Source organism: Fistularia commersonii, chromosome 16 (assembly GCF_037954325.1).
Source record: "Fistularia commersonii isolate RoL2024-O1a breed Wild chromosome 16, RoL_Fcom_v1.0, whole genome shotgun sequence".
NCBI lineage: Eukaryota > Metazoa > Chordata > Actinopteri > Syngnathiformes > Fistulariidae > Fistularia > Fistularia commersonii.
This window is the reverse complement of record NC_141299.1, coordinates 2,130,194-2,155,147: the sequence shown is the minus strand read 5'-3', so window position 1 is coordinate 2,155,147 and position 24,954 is coordinate 2,130,194. Positions and strand designations below refer to the sequence as shown.

The 24,954-nt window shown below is 51.8% G+C and overlaps 1 protein-coding gene across 2 annotated transcripts in view; it reads left to right on the top strand.

Annotated features, from left to right (window-relative positions):
• Window positions 1-24,954, top strand: part of col24a1 (collagen type XXIV alpha 1) — a 74,361-nt gene continuing 49,407 nt past the window's right edge. For both annotated transcript variants that reach the window (XM_086162032.1, XM_086162031.1), the window contains exons 1-8: window positions 1-446; window positions 5,198-5,268; window positions 9,541-10,925; window positions 14,996-15,049; window positions 17,568-17,621; window positions 20,986-21,039; window positions 22,587-22,640; window positions 24,376-24,420. In XM_086162032.1, coding sequence (XP_086018158.1) covers window positions 394-446; window positions 5,198-5,268; window positions 9,541-10,925; window positions 14,996-15,049; window positions 17,568-17,621; window positions 20,986-21,039; window positions 22,587-22,640; window positions 24,376-24,420 — 1,770 coding nt within the window. In that variant the 5' untranslated portion in view covers window positions 1-393. The remainder of the gene's footprint in view (window positions 447-5,197; window positions 5,269-9,540; window positions 10,926-14,995; window positions 15,050-17,567; window positions 17,622-20,985; window positions 21,040-22,586; window positions 22,641-24,375; window positions 24,421-24,954) is intronic.

Here is a 24,954-nt window from a genome sequence, read left to right as displayed (position 1 = left end):
TGCATCAGTGCAAGTCACGGCACATAGCAGCAGCCACCGCCTGGAGGGCTGGATCTGAGTCCTGCTGAAAGACACGGCTCTTCTGCCGCGCACAGCTGCGCGGCTGACACCGCGGGAGTCGCTTTCTCCGAACGACTCTTCCCCTTTTTTCTTCCCTTTTTCGTTTCTTCTATGCAAGTGCCGCGCTCCTCTAGGAGCAGCCCGGTCTGTGCGCGCCGCGGAGCGCCGAGGAGCCCCGGAGAGAGCTCTCCTCTGGACCGTCCTACCATGAGGAGACCCTGAGGAGCCAGGCAGGCGGAAAGCTCTCCTCCAGGCTCTGCCCATGAGCAGGTATCCCCCCGAGAGCGATTCCGTTTTCACCCAGATCTCTGCTGCCTGGACAAATGCATACAAATGCATTTAGGAGCCCAACGGACCAGGAGTGGACACGTTTCCGCGGCGGCAACGTAAGTGTTCGCTCGGCGCTCCGCGGGTTAAGAGGAAGACGGCGGACCGTGCGCGTCCTGGCTGCGCGCAACTGAGCCCGCCGCGCCATCTCACCCTGAACGGCAACTGGGGAGTTATTTCTGCATCGGCGTCAGGCGGTGGCCGATAAATATAGCAGGTCACGACACTCACTTCCAATTTTTTTTTTTTTTTTTCTTTTTTTTTTGACACGGAGCTCGGGATCCTCGTTCCCGCCGCGTCTCCACGGGCCGTGTTCAACCTCCCGCTGCTTCCTTACAGAGTGTTCGGTTGTCGTGGATGAGACAAAGCAAGCGTGATCGCCGCAGAGCCCCGTGGCTGTTTGAAAGCCGGACATTCCTCACAGAGGTGATTGATCGGGGATGCAGGCTGCAGCTCCGGGGCTTCTCTAACCACCGATCCCCCAAATGCACCCTTGAATTGCCCCCCCTTGGACCCCGCTCGGCCCGCTTCCGGGAAACCGAGTCAGGAAAGCTTGAGAAACGAGATCTTGCACGGCCTCCCGCCTCACGACGCCGGAGGTGCTTCCTGCACGCCGGCTCGCCGTTCCCCCGAGTTTGCACAAGCGTGCACCGATGCATGCATGCATCCTCTGTTTATGCGGTGGATGAGTTGTTTGGTGAGAGGGGAGAAGCCGTGGACGGACCAGTCCTTACCTGCAAAGCCAAGACTTTGAGATTTTTATCACTTTTAACCATCTAGCATTGATGTGGCTTTCAGGAAGACAAAAACAGCACCGCACCAGTATTTTCCCACACGTGTTGCGGCGCAGCTGCTCTGGGTTAGTCACCGGTGATATCTTTGGGATGGTTATTTAGAAGATGCTAAGCCTCCAGACGACCTCAAAGCTTCCCTCCGTCGGCGGTATCCGGACGACCGGCGCCGTTCCTCCGCGGTCATTACGGCAAACCCGCCCTTCGGCGATCGAGATATCGATGAAAACCGGAACGCTCGGGAGGACCGGCGGCTCCCCGCCTCGCTGTGGCGCTTTGTTGTCTTTGGGGATTTAGGAGCGAGTGAGCGCATTTGAAGTTCCTCACATCTGCGGGTCCTCCCGCGACGGGAAAAGGGGAAACCAATAAAGGCCGCTGGACGTTTACTCACAGCCCTTTGTCTGCTTGCCGTCTTGCGGACTGAGTCAATCTTTACTCTGCTCCGCCGTGACCTCTTGACTCCGGTCGCCGATCCGAGCGAGCGGACAAACGCCCCCCGCGCTCGGCCCTTTGTCAAATACCGTCCCCCCCCCCCTGCGTGAGCCACGCGGCTCCTACCAAACGCGTTATCATCCGCCGGCGACTACCGGGAGCCCGTTTGCGACGCGGCGAAACCACCGCGAGCAGGTGGGGATCCGTTCCGAGATGCTTTATTCCGCGGGGGAGGATTGTCGGCCGCTCCGAGCCGGGACGCGATTTGGTCATCGCTGGATGTAGAAGGAGCTTTGTCATCACGTTTTTATCATCCGGTCACGCATGTAGGAATTCTTGCCCCGGTGTTTTGAACATCCCCCCCCCCCGCCCCCGCTTAAAACCGGAGCTCAGCTGAGCTGCATAGCTGCCCGGGGGGGGCTTGTAAGAGCGTGGGCTCGGCAACCGGCCCCGGGCCAACCTGAATTGTCTTTAAACATGTCTGGAGGTTTCTCCGCAGAGATCTGAAGGCCGAGGCGGCAGGTCGGGTCAGTCCAGGTGACCCCCGCCGGATTTCCCTTTGATGGTCCGGCTTTTTCTGATGCGGGGTTTCATGATTTGCGTCGATTTGCGCCCCGCTCCCCTCAGCGCCCCCGCCTTTCCGCGAGAACCTGAAGGTTTCAATGTTTGAAGCAGCTTTCAGTGCTTCGTGTTTAGTTCGCCTTTTCGCCAAATTATACGCGTAAACAAACAGGGGTCGTCTGATAAATGGAAGAAATGTCCCCCTCCCCCCCTCCTGGAGAGGACCGGGAGCGGAGCTAAGGTTACTTTGCTGCTGTTTGCCAAACCAAATTGGGCTCTTCTTCTCCCGATTTTTTTGCCTCGCAGCTTTTTTCCTCCGTTGAATGAGCAATTGTTCGGTATCCGAGCTGGTTTTGGGGGCAGGGCGGTGCGGTGTGCTGCCGGCGTAATGATTCATCGCGGAGGGTTAGTTTTAAGTTGTGATTATTTATAGCCCTGACATGACACCCACTCCCCACATTGTGGTATTTCCCTCAGTCAACAGAGCAGTGTTTGAGAAGCTTTGTCTCGCTCCCAACCGTCTTTTCCATGAACTGCAAGGACCGGGAAGCATGTCATAGTGTGCTGTCACTTAGACCGACACTTACCTCCCGGTATTAGAAAGAACGCCGAAAACGTCTCCCGCCACCCGTCGGACAAACGCTCGGTGTGCCGGAAAGGGACGAGCGCCGGAAAATTCCCGCCGTCGGCGCATCTTCGCAGACATACCGGAGCGCCGAACCGGCTCCGCTGTGCGATGGCTGCCTTAAATAGCCTCGGACAGGCGCGCCGCGCGACCGACGCGAGAAAGCCGGCTGAATCAGCATCAGATGGCCCCGCTCGACGCTCCAAAGGGGAACGCTAAGTGTTATATTTAGTTGTTTTTTTCCCCCCCTCTTTGGGTTTGCTCTAAAGCCCTGCCAACTCCTAAGCAGAGCCAGCCACTCTGTTGCTCTCGCAACGTCGGTTGGATCCCGTCTCCGCAGAAGAATGATCGTATTCATATATTCCCCCGGCTTCGCGCGCATGTCCGCGCTCCCGGACACGGAGCGGCGCGCCGCTTCCCGCAGTTCGGAGCAGGTGACCGGATCTCTTGCGTTTGCGATCTCGATATTCTCCCCCCTACTCCCCATTTAGTTTTTCCTCCGTCTGTGTCTGTTTCTACTTTTTTTTTTTTGCCCGAGAGCGCCGAGCGATATCGCTCTGGGAAAACAAACAAGACTGCCTGTCTGTGGCTCTCAGTCAAACGAGGCCACACAAATGCCGCTTTCCTCTTTGGTGGGTTCATGTGGTCCTCGGAGGCCGTGGAAGAGAGACGTTTTTAAAGCGGCTCCCATGCTGTTTGAAGCTCTCTCATTCAAATAACAATCCCCTCCAGGTTGAGCAAGCAAGCTGTGATTGATGGCGCTCTTTTTAGCCTTATGTAACTGTACATTAAGTTAGCAAGAGCGCAGTGGCCTCCGGTCTTTCTTGTTGCCAGAACTAGTTGCCAGAAACCACTTCGAGTTATGTCAGCAGCTGTTACAGTGTATGGAGCTGTCCGTGTGATTGATTTTGTCTGAATGGACAGTAGGCTTTGAGGCGGACCGTAAATCCACCGGTTAGCACGTGAACCCTTGTTACGTACGCGTGTCATCGCTTTGCACCCCTTAGAATTAGCAAGAAAATGACCGAAATAAAGTCGACAAGGAGTCCCCTGCTAAGCTAAATTCAGAAATCCTCCTTGTTTGCCGATGTATGCCGGCGCCGACAATTAATCGACGCACAAAGAACAACGAATAACGCGGCTTCCCGGTTCGGTTTCGATTCTCAGGTTAAACACGTCGGTTCAGCGTGCCGGACGGGACTTCTTGGCCGTTGCCGATGGCGGGCGAGCTCGACTCGGTCCGTGGGCGGCGCTGGTTCAGGCCGATGTCTCTGCGACATATTCGTCGTATTTTGTCGATCGCTCTCGTGGAAGCTGCGGAGATAAACAACGTCTCCCGTTGGGGCCGCGTTTACGTCAGAGAACAAAAAGCCTTGTGGATATCTAGTGAATGTTATTTCTCTTACGACCCTTCCCGGCCCCCGAAGCGCGGGTGAACTCGGTGACTCGCTCGAGGACACTCTGAGGGTGGAATCGGAACGGTCGTCTCGGGGGACGGCGGAGCGTTAAAATGTGTTTACGCTGTGTTTTAATCCATCGGCCTTAAACAAGTGCATCATTCAAAACACGATATTTGGCCTCGTTTGGCCAAAACGCAGGTGTGGCCGTTCATGTTAATAATGGCAGCGCCGTGCCAGAGCCTCGGATCTGTGCTTGATAGTAATTGGAATAGAGACATCATCGCTGTCACCGGTGAGCTACAGCCGCGCTCTTCCTGCTGCGTGAAATGTGAGACTCGGGGATTTCTTCCAAAGGCTCTCCTTATTATTCTATCGAGTACTTATTGCTCCATTCTTCTGGCCACCTCTGCGAGAAGAAATGTTTTCAAATTCTTCTGTCGAGTCACCGCGCCGGAGCCCTGCTTTGAAAAGCGCAATATCCGTCCAAAGAGATTTGCATTTTGGATCGTGACGCATCCATAATGACTGTATGATTTCAAAGCTCTCAATATTTCTTCAGGTAGATAATCCAAACAATCCAAAGTGACTCAGCTGTTGGTAACTGAAGAAAGGATCCCTCATCAATCTAAAATGAAGAAACATGTTTTTCGATCCCCCCCCTCTAAATGCATCCAAAGCATGGGCTGATGTTGCGCGCTGGCGTGGGCGTCCACGCTTTCCATTCCGTACAAGCTGAATCTAGCGCTCTTCCTTTGACTCCAAAGGGACACGAAATGCTAGTCTTGTCCCGACGACGTAAAATGAATGCTAAAGAACGATATTTGGGTAGTGGAGCTTACAATCTGCCATTTGGCCCAAACCGATGCATACTTAAACCGCGCCGACTCTTAAGGTATACTTGAAGAAACGGCTTCGTGAGAGGCGTTGTGGCAAAACGCCTTCAACCCTGCAACCCGCGGGCCGTTATGGCGTTTCTCATCAGTTCTTGTGTGTCCCTGCAGGTGGAACCTTCTCCTGCTCCTGTCAATATGCTCAGCAGAACTCCCCGGAGAAGACGACTACGCGGCTCAAGGTACTCGCTTTCTCCTCGTCGCCACCAAACGATGTGTACGGTCTATGCCGCGGACTCCCGATCCTTTGCCGTGTCCTGAATGTCGAGCCGATGTACATCATACAATCGCTGTTATTTCTAATTCTATAATAATTGAAGTGAGAGTGAGACAGTCAGGGAGTCCAGTGTCCAGCGGACGTGTCCGCTCCTTCGTTCGACTCAGCCTCGTTTTAGCATCTTCTTTGTTTACTGTCTTCAAGTGATCAATCGGACACACCTTGTCCGGGGCTTTCGCTTGACTCGCTTTTCGTGAAAATCGACCGCCCGTCCCCCGTATTCCCTTTCGCCGCTGGTTTGAATTCCCCGAAGAGGTGAGCTGTTGTACATGATCAGCGTATTTCCTCCTTGGGTCGCAGGGATCGGAAGTCGGGAAGTCCCGACACGGCGCTGTGCTGTGAAATACTGGAAATTCAAATGCCGTGTTACGGGTTTAGGTTCGATGTTTTCCTCAAGATCCAATCCACTTCTACCAAATGAGCATCGGATGCTACGGATGCAGATTTCATTGAGAAAATCGAGTGCATTTTTTCGGACGCCGGTCACAAACAAGGGTGTCTGCTTTTTTTTTTTTTTTTGAACCTTTTCCCTCGACGTGTCTGCTCTTGCTCACTATAGCTTAGAATGCACTTTAAAGAAGTCGAAATAAGCCCTTAATCCTTTTTGCTTCCACACGTACGCGTCGGCCCGCCGTTGTTATCTCTGGTCCGGCGGCCATCCTGACGTAAACGCGTATCGATCGAGCGATCGGTCGCGTGGAGGCAAAGAGGAAACCTCGATCGATCGGAACCCCGGTTGGACCAGCGCTTTGGACTAGCGTAGCGGAGCGGTCGTGCTGTTTTCCATCACTGCTGGGATGAGTCAGTGGAATTTATTACTTTTCATAGCAATTAAACGGTTAAAATTATAGTCCCATATATCCCTCCCGATGTGACGTTCCTGCAAGAACTTGTTTTCATTCAGCGAGAAAGAATGCAGTAAAAAGAATGTAAAGAGGAGTCATATAGGTTTGCCGACCGCGTTGAGGACGGCGGCTTCGTCCTCAAGTCCAATCACGCGTTCGGGTGGCCGCAACGCGAATGCGCGGCGTGCAGCGTACACTGGAGCGAAGGGTGCCGACCGCCACGCTCCAAACATGGCCCGGGCTTTAGAATGCGGCGGGTTACCCCTGCATATGAGACATGTTAATGGGAATCCGGGCTGATGTTTCCTCAGGCAAAGAATGTCGAGAGCATCTCGGTGCGTGTTTAGATCGGCCGCAGGTAGATCTGGACTGCGAGAGAACGTCACCTGAAAGAAAAGAAAGCCCCACTCAGGGAGAAACAAGGAGCTCTAGTTTCCCCGGCTCTTGTTTTTCTTCGTGTCTCTGCCCATCACCCCCTTCTTCTGAGGAACCGTCACAGGAAAACAACATTTGTTTTTCGTCCGGCTAATGCAAAACATGTACGAACGAACCCTCGCCGGACCCGAGCCGTCAGCATTTTCGAAAGTCGACATAAACTTGCGGTTTCACGCTCAAAGCGAAGTTTTGCACAATCGTGGTGTTCAGCCTGACGCGGGTTCGGTGAGGAAAATGTTGAAAAACAACAATAGCTTAGGGGTTCGCACAGTAAAGAATAGATCGACAGATCCTTAAAATCATGAAATCTATATTTTGTGAACTCTTGGAACGGCCACCGGTGGATTTTTAGATGAACCGATTTGGAACGGGACCGGCTTGCTGTACGGAAGAGACCGAAGAGACGTTTCAGTGCTATTAATCTACGGGGGAGTCCAAGTAGCTTATATTCCGCGACAAAGAACCGCCACGTTAATGGTAATAAACAGAAATGTTCGAGTGTCCCGAAGCCCGGGCCAAAGCTATTCAAGAGAAATATAAACAAGGGAAGGCCTGTGCGGGGAAATTGAAAATCTCAAGCATCTGCTGCAACCCTAGGAGCGCACGAGAAGACAGCAGATGAGTGCGGGTTCAACCCCAAAAACTAGGTCAAAGTTGATGAAGATGCCCAGCTGCAGCGCACAGGGGGATCCGTCCCCGAATGCACTCGAGCGACGGCGATCGAATGCCCGACCCGACCGGCCAGCCATTACAAATTACCCATGTGGTTCCACTCGGCGACGGAAAGAGTCTGTTCGAAGGGAGGAAGGGGCTATTGTGTCTGGGCGGCATCAGATGCAGACCTGCGGGGAGAAATCGGGAGGTGTTTGCTGGCAAATTAACAATAAAACCCGTCTTCCTTCCATTTGAAACTGAAGGCTGCAAAGCGTTTCCCATACGGCTCCTCTATGTGACACTGGGCGGGGGGGGGGACAGTCGACCAATCGCAGGGCTCGTCCTCCGTCCGCGGTCCGTATCAAATTCACTCTCGCGCCAGCACTTGTCAAATAACGTCTCGGGATCTGGTTGCCGTGCCCGATTACATAAATCCCCCATTCGTCACGACTCGTCCTTGAATCTGCGGTCGACTTCTTTTCACGAGCTCGGTCTTTTTTCATGAATTTTGGAGATCGTTTAATATGCAAATGAGACGTTTCTCCCCAAAATGTTCAAACATCAGGATAGATAAGCAGAGGAGAAACATTCCTTATGTAAAATAACCATGTGGTAGCTTGTTCAGACCATTCTCCTGTCAACGGTGCAGACCTGCTAAATTATTGGCCGTTTGATTTGTTTCCCGCGGAGAGAGGGGTCAGGAGGTCGTACACGTGCGACTCATCTGAAATAGACGCGCTATAGATTCGATGTCGTCTTTCTTTATTTCTTTCTTTCGTCTTCTCGTTGACATTTGGACACGGGAGCTCGCCAGAGAGGAGGCGGGCGATCTTCCTCGTGGAAATCTTTTTCAGAATAGTATGGGATGACTTCACCGTGAACGAGCCGGGTCCCCAAACCCACGGGGAGAGCGACCGCAAAGGACGCCGCTGTCTGGAGATAAGCTCCGCAATCCCTCCTAAAAATAAAGAAATGCACTGACATTCTCTCCGACCGTCTCAGCCGTCGCTGGCCAGCGTTGCCCACGGACACAAACACCCACCCGCATACCCTTATCCACGTGCACGCAGATGGACTCCCAGGTCAGGTCACGGTTGAACCACCGGCCTGTCACAACCTGCCTGTTTTTTCCAATACACGAGACATTTCCAGCATATCGATCTGTCTGCTGGCCTTTTCCTCAGAGCCAAATATGTAAGGAAATATGCGTTTGTTTGTGCATGTGTGTGCATGTGTGTGTGTGTGTGTGTGTGTGTGTTTTCTAGCTTGTGCAGCAAAGTCTGTAGACCCCAGGTACATTCTTTGAAGAATTACCTGTGCAGAAGGGGGAAAGGGGAGTTAGAGAAGGCTGCTCCCATGAATCTGCGGTGGCAGATTGATTTGAAAAGGCTGTGTGGACTGGTTTCCGGTATCCTAGTTTGGCCCCGTCCCACTCCGGTCCTTTGCACTCATCTGGGCCCCAGCTGCTTTCTGGTGCTTACTCCAGGAGAAATACAAAGGGAGGTCAACAAAATCGCGCGCCGACGGTCGAGACGGCTCGGTGTCTAACCGGCGGAACTGTTCTCGAAGCGCAGCGAAGGCAAGGACGCCGCACGTCATACACTGTCGTGCGTTCGTCGCAATCAGAAATGACTTATCGTAGCGAGGTAGCCGTGGCCGCCGAAGGGCAGAAACTGAAATAAAGGAGTGAAATACCACGGCCGAGTACGTACTAAACATTAATGAGCAGTGAACTGCCGCTGCTTGTTTTCTGTGAGATGTTTCTACGTGGGACTTGTTCCTTCTCTATCCCGAGGCATGAAGCTGCTCCTGATCTTCATCCACAAACATATCGTTCTCACTCGCCTCACGGTTCCAGCGGTGTTTCCCCAAAGACCCGGCTTGCAGACACGTGTTCCCTTATCGTGAAACATACCGTTGCACGGTCAACTTGGGTTGCTCTCAAGATGTGGGGAATCGGTTATTGTAAAGACAACTGTCTTTTGGGTGCGTCCTGAAGGTTACGATGCCGTTAAGGGTCGACCGTCTTCTGGTTCGGCTCGACTCCAGTCATGGAGGCGTCTCCTACACTATTTCCAAATGACCTAATCTGACGTTCTGGCGTGGTATGCTCCGTTGAAAAGGTTACAAATCAGGACGCGTTGGCTTCTCACCCCTCTGGAAAAGGTCGTTTTCTTTGGAACTACATTTTGGGCACCAACCCTATGTAGCTGCTTGCTAACAGTGCCCCTGTCTCTTCACAGGAGTGGACCTCCTCTATCGTCTGGGGCTGACGGTTCGGAGCAGCACGGGCGATCGTCACGGCAGGACCGCCGCACCTTCCCCCTCCCCCTTTGTCACACCAGCACCCCGGCCCTCCGATCTCCCTGTTTCCGGATACGGCGTCACCCTCGACTCGAGCACCCGTTATGAGGCTCCAGCCGGCAGCCTGTTCCCGCCGGAGATCGGCAAGGAGTTTTCCGTGGTGGTTAGCTTACGCTCCTGGCGAGCGAACAACGCTTTTCTTTTCAGCGTCAAAGACGGCAGGGACAGGCTGCGCTTTGGCATTCAGCTGCTGCCACAGCGCGTGGTAGTGTACACCGCAGAGAAGGCTTCCATCTACTTCACCTACAACTGGCACGATGGACGGCAGCGCCCTTTTGCTGTCGGCATTCGTGGACATTCGGTGTCTTTCTATGCAGATTGCGGGGCGGTGCAGCAGCGAGAGCAGACCCTGGGTAGGTCTCAGACACTGGGGGACTCTGGGGGCCTCTTTACTTTGGGGAGGATGAACTCCAAAGCGGCGCCGTTCAGCGGTCAGGTCTGCCAGCTAGATGTATATCCCACAGCTGAGGCTGCTGCACATTACTGCGACTACCTTAAAAAACAGTGCCGGCTGGCCGACACCTATCGATTGCCGTTCTCCCATCCCGGCTCGGACGTCGTGGCTAACGATCCCCCGTCGACCCCGGCGCTAAGGTCCCTTTCTGGAATAGCAGCTACCGAGCAGATGCCTTCGAAAGCCACGCCGCCCGAGTCCTCGCTCAACGTGCCCCAGCAGTATTCCACAGTAAGCCCTTCGTTTCAGCCTCCTGCGGGCAACGGGAGCCAGATTTCCGAATCGGAGCCCCTGGTCCGGTCCGCCACGCCCTCGCTTCGTCCCGACTCGGCCGTCCCGAGTGGAATAGCGGCTTTCGAACCCACCCGGACCGCAACGGTTAGCACAACCGAAACGGTGTCGGAGGAGGAGGAGACAAGGCTCCCAGAGGAGACCCGTCCGTCTGAGAACAGCACAGAGGCAGCTCCCACCTCAGCAGTACCTCCGGAGACACAAGACACCACCGCCGGCCTGATTTCGGCCAGGCAAGGGCAAAGCCAGAAGGAAGGACTCAGGAACAGCTCCGCAACCGGCTCGGCGGACCCCCGCCTCGGGCCCCGGCCGACCCATCAGCTTCTGGAGGCCCACGTGAAACCGAATGGCACCACTTTGTACCGTGAAAATCGCGTGGACACTTCAGAGCACCACGACCCGGATGGCAGCTACGATGACATAGACATGGCGGGATACGATTACGGATACGAGGAGCCGGACCTCTTGTACTACTACGACGAGGGTTTCCGTGGCCCCAGAGGAGAGCCAGGCACGCCGGTAAGTTTATGAATGACAAATACCTCGAGGAGCGCGTGCGCGCGCATGTGCATGTGTGTATAGTGCACCTTTTCAAGGAGGCCTGGCAGAAGCCAGGTATCACGGCACATGATTACAAGGAAAACGCAGGCTGTAGACATAGATTTATAACCATCCTGATTGAAATGCTTTGTAGAATCGGCTTCTTGTCCGTGTTCAGGATGTATGAAAGAATATTTTGGCAGGGCGGTGTATTGATATAGAGGAGATGGCATGTCCAAGCATTGCTCTCCTCTTTCATGTGTGTACAAGTTGTTAAACTAACACGTAGTTCCCTTCCTGAAATACTGCCAGACACTTCTGCTGTTGTGCGAGAGAGAAGAGCTCATGTGGAGGTGAGAGGCGGCGTATGCCCCGGACAATGACGCAACCCGACCGTCAGGATAACTTTGCCACCGAGCATACTTTCGTAGCTTACATTTTCAGGTCTTGCTTATCTTTCCGTGAGCGGGGCGTGTCGGACGTCGCCGTGCGATCTGTTCAAACTTAGGAATATGCATCGTGATGTAAGTTTTCTGGGCTCATCTGCCAGTTTCCATAGTATTACCTCAGATCCCAAGCGCCTGCAGGCGTGGAGATGGAACACAGCTCAACCTGCACCGAGTTGTTGCGACCGCCCTGCACGTTTGCGGAAACCGAGAGCACGCATGCCGTGGAACCGGCGCGATAAAGTCAACGCCGCAGGCTTTTTTCCAGCCGGTCACAATTCTGCTCAAAATGCGGACTGATTGGCGCGTTCAGCTTTTTCCCCCGCGCGTACGTCGGATTGCGTGTATTCACCGCTACGACCACTCGCAGGCGTGGTTTTCAACGGCGGGTCGTTTAGAGGTCGGCCGCTGCGACCTTTTAAACCGAACTTGGAAAAATAAAACCTCACGGGCTCATCGCCGAGAAGGAGACGGCATGTTGGCGTGTGTGCAGGCTTCTTCGAGTCTCTGGAGAAGCTCCGTATTTAGAAGGCGCATACTTGGGATTCGCCCGTTAACGTCCGACGACGCTCAGCAATCATTTCCCCGTATGAACGTCTCGCGCGGAGAATATTCAAAGAATCGGGCGTCCTTCCCGGGATTGGCGCCGTGGGCGGGAACAGGGACTCTCCCTTCTGTACGGCGAGCCGTCAGAGCGGACGTGGGGGCTGTGACAACGCGGAAAATAGCAAATTACAAGTAGGCCAATTACTTTAATTACAGCTGCTGGAGAGCACTTTGCCAGTATTTTCACAAGTCTTACTTGGTAAGTGCTTTTCGCTCTGTAATCGACTGCGATCAAGCCTGTTACAGAACAAGAAAGGAAAAACTTCCGCCAGAACAAATAGAACGGGAGCTTAGACGTTTGTGGCTGCCAGGCTACCGATGAGCGGGCCTATTTCCGAACCTTTCATCTGCGAATCTTTCAGCAGCTTATCAGCTGCAGCTTTACGGCACAATGAAAACAATGTAGATGCTAAACATATATATATGTACACATAAATATCGCAGCAGGCTGCAATTTGGAGGCGTCCTTGTCTCTTCTGGTTGGCAAAGTCATGCAGGGGGTTCACCGGAGACCCAACTTGTCCGGATGTCTGGAAGGCTTGCCCGGTGACACCCGATGGATGGATATCAGTAAAGGGAATGGATGGATGGAAATTCAATGTAGATGACCGTGTTGCAGCTGGTGTTCCTTCAGCTTTGCAATGTAGACGTAAGCCATGTTGTCTACGGAGAGGACATCTTTCGGCCTGCGGTTACCGGTGACTACCAGTTACCTTTGAAATGACTGTCTGCTGCATAGCACCTGGTCATTTCAGACATTTTGGAGGCATTCTGCTTTCACATGAAAGAAATCAATAACAAACAAAAGTAATCCATTTGATTCCTGGCTGGTTTTCATTCGGTAGTTGAAGGTTAAGCGCAGGGTCGTTGATTCGATGTGAAATCTGACTCCCATCGTCGGGAGCCGACAGCAAACGTAGAACCCGGCAGGTCGCTCACTTCAGCTGCTGGCTGGACGCTTGAGGAGATGTAGGCAGGACCCGCAGGTCCTTTAGAAGAAGACACGATATTCAAGCAAGCCTGAACCCTGTAGAGCCAAACATGGGGGTTTGTCCCTTCCCATGTTTCTTCAAGTAAATATATGGCAAGTCCTGCTTTGTTCGGCGTCCGCCCCAGCGGCGGAAGGCCCGTCGGAGGCCGATCTCTACCTGAACCGAGGGGGTTGACTTTTCCCGTGACGCATCCCAAATGTAGCCTCCCGAAGAGGTGACCCCTTTCCCTTGGCCCCGGGCGAGATGGGACATGTGACCGTTCTCCCCGAGCCCGGGTTTGTGTGGAGCCTGTTGTTGAGGCGAGGGCCGTGGCGTGATCACACTTTCCATGTGTCACTGTGTGGGAGTCCGGAGGAACAAACAGCTGCTTCTTTCTTCATCTCGCCCCCTGTGTCCGTCCATCGCCCCGGAGATGTGGACTCTCCGGTCCAGAGCGCCTCGTTATTATCGGTCGTCATAGAAACAAATCGCGAAGCGACCGTAAAATCCACCGTCGCTGCGGCGTTGAATTCCTCCAACGGCGAAGGGTCTGCACATTTTTTGAGTCCGGCTCGCCGATGGCGCCGAAAGCAGGGTTGCGCGTTGTCTTCTCTCATCCGTCGGCTAACGTCTGTTGTTGTTATACATTACAAAGTCACGCTAGCGTTAGCTCTCGTGCGCGAACGGCGAGTTCCCATGCAAGGAATGGATGATTTATGACCCCGATGAGATGCGGCGCTGCCAGAGGATTCCGCGCTCCTCCTCATCGGCATATCCGTATTTTCCGTCACGGTTCGGCGGCTCAAGTGGAACGGGACCCCTGATGAAGGAGTGAATCCTCATGTTGCCATGCCGTCCATGCCGTCGCACACATTATTAATACATCCACCCGTGAACCAGAGAACTAAAAGTATATGAAAGGAGAATGTGACAAGTTGTATGGATTCATGGTTCTCTTTGGAGATTAGAAACTCCTGGAGGTCGTCCTCCATGATCTCCCCGTGGGGTTCCTGCGGGTTCCTACCGCAGTCCAACACATATATAGTTGGAGAAAAAGCCTAAATTTTCACCACTGAAAGAAAGTAATCAATTACTTTTTAATGTGAGGGTCATCCTGGAGAGGAGGTAGATTCCTCCTGCAGCGCAGTGGGAAATTACAAGCAATTACCAAATTCTGATCCTCCACGAGATAAGCTGGAGATCCCATCGGCCTTGAGACGTTTCACTGGTGTTGTATCAGAAAAAAACGTCAATAAAGAGCATCCCGTCACCTCGGGTCACTTTTTTTGTCATCTTTCACAATGGGATGCATTTTACGAATCGCCTTCGGCCGGTTTCACACGCTCACCTCGAGATGTCTAAACATCAGACGCGTCCCGCCCGACCGCAATCGAACGATAAAAGACGAGCAGATGCTTGAAAAGGCCCGAGAGCGTCTTCGGGATCTCGACTCGAGTCGTTTAACTTTGCAGAGATGCCGTTAAAAGATCGTGAAAATACCACTCGGAGGTTTCTGCTGGCACATCTCATGAATCCCGTCGTCGCCGACAAAACAAAGGCCTTCAGAATCCGATGAAGAAGCAGCTGGTCGCTAAATTAAAACAGACCCTCTAGTTTGTCCTGAGAGAGAGAACTCTTTCAAAGCCCCCACTTGGGTCTAATATGTCAGCAACAGCTCCACACCAGGCACCAAACACTTTCGGCTGGATGTTGGGCACCTCCAGAAACACCCTCAAGACAAACTCAAGCGCCCTCACCGCCCTTTTCGAAAAGACAAATCGGTGATTGTTGCTTTACAAAGTGCCGCCGGACGATTCCCAACACGAAGCGGTTCCTCGTGTCTCCGCCGCTCAGATGTTTGTGAGTCCGCCATTCCGGTTTGAGGCTGGAGGTCACCGCATCCTGCTCAGAAGGGATTCCCGAACAGCCTGAAACCCCGGCGTGGCGTCCTTACGTAGATACATCTTGTCATTGCTCGCCATTAACTGTGTCTCCTCTCTTCTCTCCTCATCCATCTGCTCTCCAGGGTCCCCCCGGTCCCCCCGGGTTACCCGGTCCTCCAGGAAAGCGAGGCTCTCGGGTGAGTAACCTGCATGCAGGCGGCCGATCGGACGCCACCGCACGTCAGGATTTGAGGAATAGTAGTTGTATTAAAGCGCGGCTCGGAGCTCCAGCAAATACTGACGGAGGAGGAACTTTTGATGCGACTCCCGGATGCTGCCGGGGTCGGAGCGGTTTAAGGTGCCAAAGAAGGCGACAAATGTGATTTCGTTAGATGTGGATGCTCCTCGAAGAGCGCATGGGAACCTTCTCCGGGGGGCCGGGGCTTGAAGTCACTATGCGGCGGTGGGGACGCCGCTGTTCTTGCCCTCTGCAAACAGCGACAGGCGTTCTACCGCTAATTTTTGGCGCTATCGGGCGATGAGCTGGGATGCGGCGCAGGGCGGTGGGTGGTTGTCATGGAAACTAACTGTAAAAAAAAAAAAAAAAAAAAAAAGCTGTTTTAGGAGCTCCTTTATTGGACCGGATTGTTTTGCATTTGAAGCCCTGCTGACACTAATACTAACATCAACACAGGATACAGCTGAAGAGTCGTTCAAAACGAGCAGATGGTTCCATTCCACTTCATAAACAGACTCAGGTGGATGGTAAAATCTAGGTTTTGGTTTGAAATGGATCAGTTTGCATTCTTGTTGTCTTTCAGCCCTAAACTGAAGCCACAGTGCATCTGAATAAAGAATTAACCTTTGAAACGTATTGGTTTCCAGCAGTAAGTCCAGATACGACAGGCCGACGGCAACGCTTGCGTATGAAATACTCACCGGGGGAAAGTTTTATTGTTTCACATTCTGTTTCAGATTCCTATATTCGTGAGAGGGCAACGCTTGTGTGTGTGCGTGAAGCCCGCCGTCCGCACAACAAGCAGTGTGTGATTTTTGAACATTTTCCTTTTAAACATCCAGGGAAGCGCTTAAACGCTTCTCGCAGCAGTAATGTTTATTTAAACCTGTTATCAGCGGGGTGTTTTTTTCAAGCGTGGCGTTAGGCGCTCTCTCGGCACCGTGCACATGAATTAATCCCTTCGGCAAGCAATGATGAGGCTCAGATTACTAATCTATCGCGAATGAGAATGAAAGATCTCCTCTGCCGCGGGGAGGAAGCCCTGCCTGGAAGCAGCAGGGGTACAGATGTGCTGGAATGTAGCATATTTATAGTGTGTGTGTGTGTGTGTGTGTGTGTGTGTGTGTGTGTGCGTGCATTGGTATTTGTAGGCATAAGTGTGCATGTGTGTCTGTGCACGTGTGGCTTTACATTCACCACATACCTGATGTTTAAGAAATGACATACCTTTGATGCACGCATGGAAGAAGGACTGGATATCATGGAAATAGATCATTTAAAGTGCAACAGACCTCCAGTATATTCACCCAGACATGGAAAAATATCTGTATTATTTCTCTAAAACTCCAGTTGCAGTTTTACATCTCGTGCTTTTCTTTCACGCTACCGTTTAAAATGATGGGATTCATTGTCCGTGACCACACCATGTTGCCGTCACTTGAAAGTAAAAATATATATATAGAGGCTGCGGTTGTCTATAAGCTGCAAGTGTCTGTTTGTAATGTGAGATGTCTACAGGACTGTCTCAGAAAATTAGAATATTGTGATAAAGTTCTTTATCTTCTGTAAGGCAATGACAAAAACAAAATTTTCATACATTCTGGACTCATTACAAATACATTGAAATATTGCAAGCCTTTTGTTATTTTAATATTGCTGATTATGGCTTACATCTTAAGAAAACTCAAAAATCCTATCTCAAAATATTAGAACATCATGGAAAAGTCATTTTTAATTTTTCATTGCATTACAGAAGATAAAGAACTTAATCCCAATATTCTAATTCTCTGAGACAGTCCTGTACACAGAAAGATTTTGGTTTTAATAAAACACATTTCTGACACGAAAAATAACCCGCACTAAAACCCCGAAAGCTGTCTTCTTGAGCGTCAGAATTGAACACACTCCCAGCACGGGCTGAATGTTCATCACCCCGTAAAAATCCATAAATTATCCACCTCAACGGACAATAATAGCAAATATTTTGCGTACCTGCAAAGCCAAAGTGTAATGGTGGTTGTTATACTTATAATTGTTATTTTGCCCCCCCCAAAAAACATGTAGGCCAATGAATGAAGGAGTGTAAAGGATGAGGACGTGTCATTGTTATTTTTAAGAAGCAGGATTCTTCGTCCCACTTGGGGACCGTTCATCTTAGGATTTGCGGCCCCAAATGAAGATGAAGTAGTTCTGACTTCCTGGTGGGAGTTCAGTCAGAGAGCGGATGTGAACATTTCAGACGGCGGTGATTTACCATCTCGCGTACATACGCAATAAAACAACATGTGTTCTCAAGGAACGTCACGATGTCTTTAGATTGACGGATGCGGAAACATCCGTAGACCACTGTTCACCGCCGCCCAGCAGAAAGGACCGTCACGCTCGCTCCTTTGACAGAACTCCTACTCAGCCCGAATTAAAGGGGTCATCACGGAAAACACCTCGAAAGTTCACGCTGCCTTTTCCTTCTGCTCCAGGGTCCCGCCGGTCCGAACGGAAACCCAGGACAGGCAGGACCACCTGGGCCCAAGGTGAGTAGCCATCTCCGTGCGCTGCCCCGTCAGGTTCCGGTTAGTATCCGCAGAAACGGCCGAGCGCCCTCAGAGTCTGATCAGACATAAACCAGGAACGTCCGTTCTCGTTCGATCTTTCATTCAGGTGCCTCCGGCGAAGGAAGGCGACCGGGGGCATCAACACGTGGATTTAGGTCCGGGTTGTTCCGGGCTCTTGTTTGTCGTAGCGCCATAAACATTTTCATTAACGAGGATATAAAGAGGCTCGGTCCGCCGACACGCCCGTGATTTTCTCGACCCTTTAGTATTTCATACGCAGGAAAGGGTAATCCTCGGTACATCTCCGTCGTGTGTTTGTCCCACGGAGCTTCTCGGTCCTTTTTCTTCCTCGTCCGATCTTAAGTCCGGTGGTAAGATTTGACAAGAATGATTTGTTGTATGATCACCCAACACATTACACGTCCAGCGTCGGTGAGGGTGATTTCCTTTTCCCGATTCTCCGGAGGTTAAAGGCCAACGCTTCTTGCAAACGTCAGTGTTTGCAAACCACTGACCAAATGTAGTGATCTTCTGGGGAGCAAAGGTACGGATGTCGATGGGTCTGCGGTCACAGTCGCTCTGCGTGGATGCGCTGGTTTCAGACACTTGTTAGCATGTGATCTACTCATTCGTCGTATCGGTACCGCAGCGCGGCATAGAAACGAAAAAAAAAACGAAATCCCTGCAGAGCTTTCACTCTGCGAGGACTTAGGCGGCCGCAAACGCGTCGCTCCCTTTCGGTGTGAGAAGCCGCGGCGGTAAATGCTCTAAGTGTCTGCCAGACCTCACGGTCGAGAGCCTGTTTGGATAAGGATAAGAGCGGCTTGTTAAAGTGCTTCTCCTGATTGCAGTTAATCTTTCAGCTTTTTTTCTGCAGACGCACAAATTAGGAGAGGAATGTTCCTTCCTGCTTGATGATTAGTCACACGGCGCAGGGAGATGCACGAATTGGCTCGCCGCTATCTCTGCGCGTTATTTAATTCCTGGCTATTATAAGGAGGGGTTGTATGTTTTCACTCCGGGCCACCTGCCGGGCCGCGGTTCCCATGGCTAGAACGCCCACATCTGTGTTTTGCACGCGGGGCCAAGATCAGCGTATCGAATGCCGTAGCGATTTGACGGTGATTCATTCTCCAATCCTCGGCCCCGCTGTGGAGGTGGAACAAGGATTGAGAGGCTCTTTTGTTTGGTCTTTTTGGAAAAATACCTCCTGTTGAAACATGGAAGAGGTCCCTGATGGCGAACGCAGTTGACATGTGTTTTAAGCGGCGGCTGAGATGTTATGATGATGATGATGATGATGATGATGATGTGCTAGCGGGATGTAGAAGTGCTCTTCAGGCTGCTTCATGGACCGCTGACTTCTTTCAAACCATGCTTTTTATGCCACGGTGGATTTTCCGCGTTCCCACCCAAGCCTTTGTCGGCCTCAACGGCTGTCAGTCAAAACGGCGGGAAGACCGGGCTCGGAGCAGGTACGGGCAGCTGCGGAGGAGAAGGTAATTGTGTCTGGTGTCAAACACGGCTTAGAGTTACTTAAACAAGCTAAGAAAAACAAGCACGTATAAGTAGAGGAGTCAAACCTAGCATGAACTCTATTTTTAGTTGAGAGATGTTTAAGTGTGGAAATTGGAAGAAAGGTTGACCTCGGACAGCGGGGTGACGCCGTCGCGATGCAACCTTTCCTTCTCGATGGATTTCGTGGCTCCGAGCCCCGTTGACACGGAAACGCTCGCGGGTGAAAAACGTTTCGTTGAAGCGTCCGCACTGGAACGCCGTTTGCCGCATAACGGAAAACAGCCGAAAACGCGCGCCGACCGGCTGCGGCCGAGGCGGGTCGACCGTAACGACAGGAAGCGTCTGACTTTGTTTGGGTTCATCGCAAAATCGCGACGTGCACCGCAGAGTCTCCGATGTTTCCTCCGTTCTCGTGCGCGCGGAAAGGCTTTTCAAATTGTTCCCGTCTGCTGGTGGAAAAGTTAGAAAACGCTGACTTGAAACCAAAGGGAAGGTTGCCGTGCGAACTGGGCCTTCGGTAGGAAGCGGGAGGTTTTCATTAACAGTTTACTGTCTTTGCGGTCTCCACTTATTCGGCACTTTTATCACCTCGTGGCTCCAAAGCCCTTCACTCCAGACGACGGCTGAGCGGGACGTTTCGAGCAGACGGGACGCGTCGGGAAGCGAACCGCCATCTTCGGGATCGGAGGGGACGTCCGCTCCTAAAAGGAAAGATCCGAAGAAGGGGGCGGATTAGCACCGCTGCTCCTCCATGGAGAGCTCGTCGGTGTTTTTAAGAGAGCCGATGAGAGCCTTAGAGCCCTCCTGGTTTTTCTGCTGCACTAACACATTCTCCAAGAAATTCGGGCGCTGCTCCAAAGATACATCATAAAACAATCAAACAAATAAAAAACCCACTTGATCACAGATTTGTCACCTCCCAAAGAACTCCGCTGAATCATCTGTCAAAACATGTGTCGCTCACACGAGGCCGGTCCGCTCCTCCCGAAGAAGGCCGGTGGGGAAAACGTTCTGAGTTGTCGAATTCAGAAGACTCCCAAATAGGAACCGAGCCTGCTTTTCTTTCTTTTTCTTCCTTCTTACGTTGACAAATGATGCGGCTAGCTTCTGGGGAGCGACAGGAAATACTTTCGAGATACCGAGTCTTCACCCCGAACGCAGCCGTTTCTTTCCTCTAATTCCTTGGCAGTCCTTCCCGTTACCGGTTTCCAAACCTGCTCACCACTTCCTGCAGATCCCGTAAGCCGAGGCGGCGTTCCGTCGTATCGCCGTTTCGCTGTCCGAGCTTGATGTTTGAGACGCGTCGCGGTCGTGGCGGCGGGTGGCGATGGCGACGGCGCCGGACAAATAAAACTGCATCCAGTGGAAGTGGAACCTCTGGGTTCATGTGTTCTCCCTCTTATTATTTGTATAGAAAGAGACAATATGGAGGTGGTGCTCACTCACTTCCAAATCTCTTGAGTTGTGTGGTGCTCTGTTGGGGTCTCGAACCAGCGAGGCGCTCCTCTACGTGATTTTTGTCGGAGAGCTCAGTTTTCCACGACTATTTGCGACGGAAAAGCCCGTGTTCGTCGTTTCAGAGACGACGCTTTTGCACGGTTCGGAAGCAAAACGCCTCGGTGGCAGCTCCGCTCGGCTATGTCTTCTTAAAGAGCGGAGAGGATTTATTTTCCAGCTGTTTCTGCTGTTAAGCCCCGCGGATCAGAAAGGAATAGCTCGACGTAACACGCTCTCCCAAAATAACCGCGTCCGGAAGATGTGAGTTAGAAGGGAAGTAGACGTTTGCCGATGTCGTCCTCACCCTCTGACCCCGTCTCTGTGTCAGGGGGCGAAGGGAGATCCGGGGCTGTCTCCGGGGCAGGCTCCAGCAGGAGAGAAGGTAAGAACGCCACACACTCGCAGCCGGGTTTGGATCCCTGTCTCCGACCCCCTTTCGCTTCCGCTCGGCTTCTGGATTCCCTCAGCGCGTCAGTCACCTCGGGTGGCGCTTGGACTCCAGCGGTGTTTCGTCGTCCCCGCTGTCTCTCGTCTTCTTCTTCTTCTTCTTCTTCTCCTCATTATGTTTTATGACACAATCCCCGTCACGTGTGAGACGTCCAGATGTTTCCTCGTGAAGGGAAAGCACGCAATGATGCCAAACAAACACAACAACAATAAAAGGAAATAGGATCCCCCGCAAAAGGGTTAGAGTAAATTAATGAGCGGTTGTTTTTTTGAAGAAAAGACGAGCGGCCGTGGTGTCGCGGCTTTAAGACGTACAGTAAAAAAGCGCAGATGTGAAAATGAAATCTGCCAAGCTAAAGATGAGAATTTCTTTGATCCATACCGCAATAAAAGCTCTGGGGATCCTTCCTCCTCTTTATTTTTTGAAGGATACATACATACATACATACAAAAACCTAAAAGCAAACAATATTTGCATCCGTCTGTCCACATCCACCCTTACACTCCTGCTTCTTCATCCTCCTGCTTCTTCATCCTGCTCTAAGCCTCCACTCTCACCCTGTCACCTTCCATTTGCTCTCTTTTCCAAGAACATGAACATTTAAGCATCTGGTTTTTGTTTTTGGTCTTAGACCTTCTTAAGGCAAATGGATAACTTGTGGGAAAAGCTGTGACTGTTACCCCAAACAAATGTTGAGATGTTCGTCACAGCTGATCCATCTGTGAGGAAGCTGAGGTAGACGGAAAACTCTCTTGTGTGCATTTGACTTCTTCTTCTGTCTACATTTGTGTCTCAGAGGTTAGAACATAGGTGTCAAACTCTGGCCCACGGGCCAAATTTGGCCCGCCGGTATTGTCTACTGTGCATGTTTCGCTAATTCTACAAATCCCAGAATTTTCTGCTGGTGTTTTGGCACGAAAATCGCAACAGGACCCATAAACGGCCTCTCCTCTGCGCACAGTAGTCATAGCGACCTTATGCTAATACCGGCACCCTGCTACTTAGGCAGAAAACAGGATTTTGCACGTGTGCAATATTAAGTTATATATTGTATAGTATTAAGCTATGCTTGTTCCACATTTCATTTTTAAGCAAAACGTCTTTGGGTCCATATGAAAAGGTTCATTGTTATGTCTGGAGGAAGATTTTTTTCAGTTAATATCAATGGTGGCCCGCGACTTTGTCCCAGTTTAAAATTTTGGCCCGCTGTGCATTTGAGTTTGACACCCCCGGGTTAGAACCTCCTCCTCACAGCCAGAAGGTCCCTGCTTGGATTCCCTCTCTGCGTGGAGCCTCCATGTTCTCCCCGTGTCTACGTGGGGTTCTTCGGGTTCTCCGGGTTCCTCCCGCAGTCCAGATACCTGCAGGAGGTTCACGGAGCCCCTGCATGGTCCAGACGTGCGGCTGGTTGGACGCCTGGTGACAGATGAACGATGGACGGACGTGAGGCCTTCCACTGACACGCTGTCCTCGTTCCACAGGGTGACCGAGGTCCTTCAGGTGTGCTCGGCCCGGATGGATTTCCAGGTTTAACGGTGAGTTAAACAGCTCTCGCAGCTCTTCAATCCTACGAGGGCTTCCGTCCTTTCATCGCCGCTTTGTTGCACCTTGTTCTTTCCGCATACTCGTGTATCATCTCGCGTCTTCTCGGAGGAAACTGAACTCCGAGAAGAAGGAATGAAGTCTAGATGTTCAGGGTGCAGGACTGTGGATGGAGGTTTGGTTAATTTAATGAATTCTACACGCTGAAACGGCGAGCGGTCTAAATCCTGTTAGCTTAAGAAGGCGCGATGTTTTCTTTTCCGCCTGTCCGCTCACGAGTCGCGGTATGCCCGGCCCGCCCTTCAAACTCCACGCGCGTTAAAGCCGGGGTCAGAGGTCGTTTGAAAGCGGAAAGGCGCCCCGCTCCTGGTCGGCGGGTCAATGACGAGCACCGTGTCCGGCACCTTCTGAGGTCAGCAGGTGTCGTTCCGTGACCGCTCGCTGGATGTTTTTGGCATTTTAAGGCGTGAACGTACCCAGCTGTGCGGGTCGAGTCCAGTGCTTGAGTGGGAGCGCGCAGATGTCTGAAACGCTGATATGATTTCACCACGGCTCCCTCAAAGCTCCTCCAAAGTCGGATCGCCGGTAGGTTGGGTCGGAGCCCAGAGCAGAGCAGGACAGGATTTCCCAGCAGATGGCAGGATCCCTGGAGATATGCTGATAGATGTTTGATGGAAATCAGCCTCCGGCAGAGTCTGAAAGACCTCGCCTGCGCCGCTCTCCAGGTAGCCCTCGCTTGAGGTCTGCTCTACACAAAGCTGGCCTTGGCGCGGCGTCCCGGGAGGCCACGCCGTGTTTGCGGTAGCTGAAGCTAATATAGGGAGGATGTGACCCGTGCCCCGCGGAGTGTTTTCAGAGGAAATGACGGCTCCTCGCCTCCGAGTGGCCTTTTAATTGACTCCCAAGGTTCACGTGTCACAACCTGGGCAGGCGGATGATAGAATCAATGGCACCTTTCAAGAAGGTCCCTCGGCGACCCGAGCGGACGACGACGACGACCTCTCCCTGACCCTGAGGTTCAGGGCCGTAAACATCTGCTGCTGATCATTGTGTCAAATCCAAAAAAAAAACAGAAAAAAAAGGGGAGTTAAAAGAGGAAAATGTCTTATTTAGCGAAGACAATCCGGTTAGGTTCACAAAGTATGGAGTGGAGCAGATCTTTATTGATGTTCCTCTGGAAAGGGCACCCGTGCTGTTCTCTGCAAGAGTCGAGGTTTTATGGCCTCTGGTAAAAATCCAGAATGAGTCATGGAGGCTCTACCAGAAACATTTCACATAACGGAGTTTTATTTAATGTTGCCTTCCACATCAGGATCCAGGTTGGTGTAAGAACCTCATAAAATGAAGATTATAACCCCGATAATGATGTATAAAAGTCAATGAAGGCGAAGGGCGGGGTCTTCTCCTGGAGGATGGGGGTTCTGCAGGTCGGGCAGGGCCTCCCGCGGCCGCCGCTCCCTTCCACCTCCAATCAATATCCAATTTGGAAACTCCTTTAATTGTGTATGGATGATTACGTACAAAATAATGCCGGTACATTTATAAAATGCAAAAAAAAATGTGAATATTTTAATTGCAATTCCAGCTTCGGCTTCCTGAGGAGGAAGATTGGTGAAATGGCTTTTATATGAATGAAATGCTGGAAGTAATGAATGCAGAAGAACTGGTTTGGATTGAATGTTGTCAAAATTCATTTGTTTTATTCATTTCATTTATTTCCTCTCCCAGGGTCCAAAGGGCTATCCGGGGCCGCCTGGACTACCAGGAGATCAGGTAGGTGGCGACATGGGTTTATTCTGTTGTCATTTTTCTGCTCATAGATTCTGGGCGGGACTTGGGTCTATTTGCTCCTGCAGGTGCGACTGCATCTGCAAACCATCCAAATTTAGAAAGTAATTCTTCAATCGGAGCCACGGGGAGCCGATCCTCGTAATCCATCCCCTCGGTACTATCGGGCTCTTGAATTCCACATCTTCTCCTTTTCCTGGAGCTCGTGCGGTTTCAGTGATCGGGGAGTTTCGGGGTGCGGTGGGGGGAATCGGAGGACGCTGTGATGCCGACGAGCCTCGGACTAACGGAAGCCGTAATTAATCCGAGGAAGTGGTAATGGTGTTTGCAGAGCGACGGCAGTGAGTGTGAAAGGTGTGACTCTAGCGGTGTGTGTGTGTGTGTGTGTGTGTGCGCGCCGGGCAGGGTAGAGTTAACAGACAGCGCTGCCTCGGTGAGGGAACAGTGCTTGTTTTATTCCCCCTTCCAGAGGTTTGTGTTTCTCGTCTTTCACTTTATCCGTTCATCTAATCTCCCTGT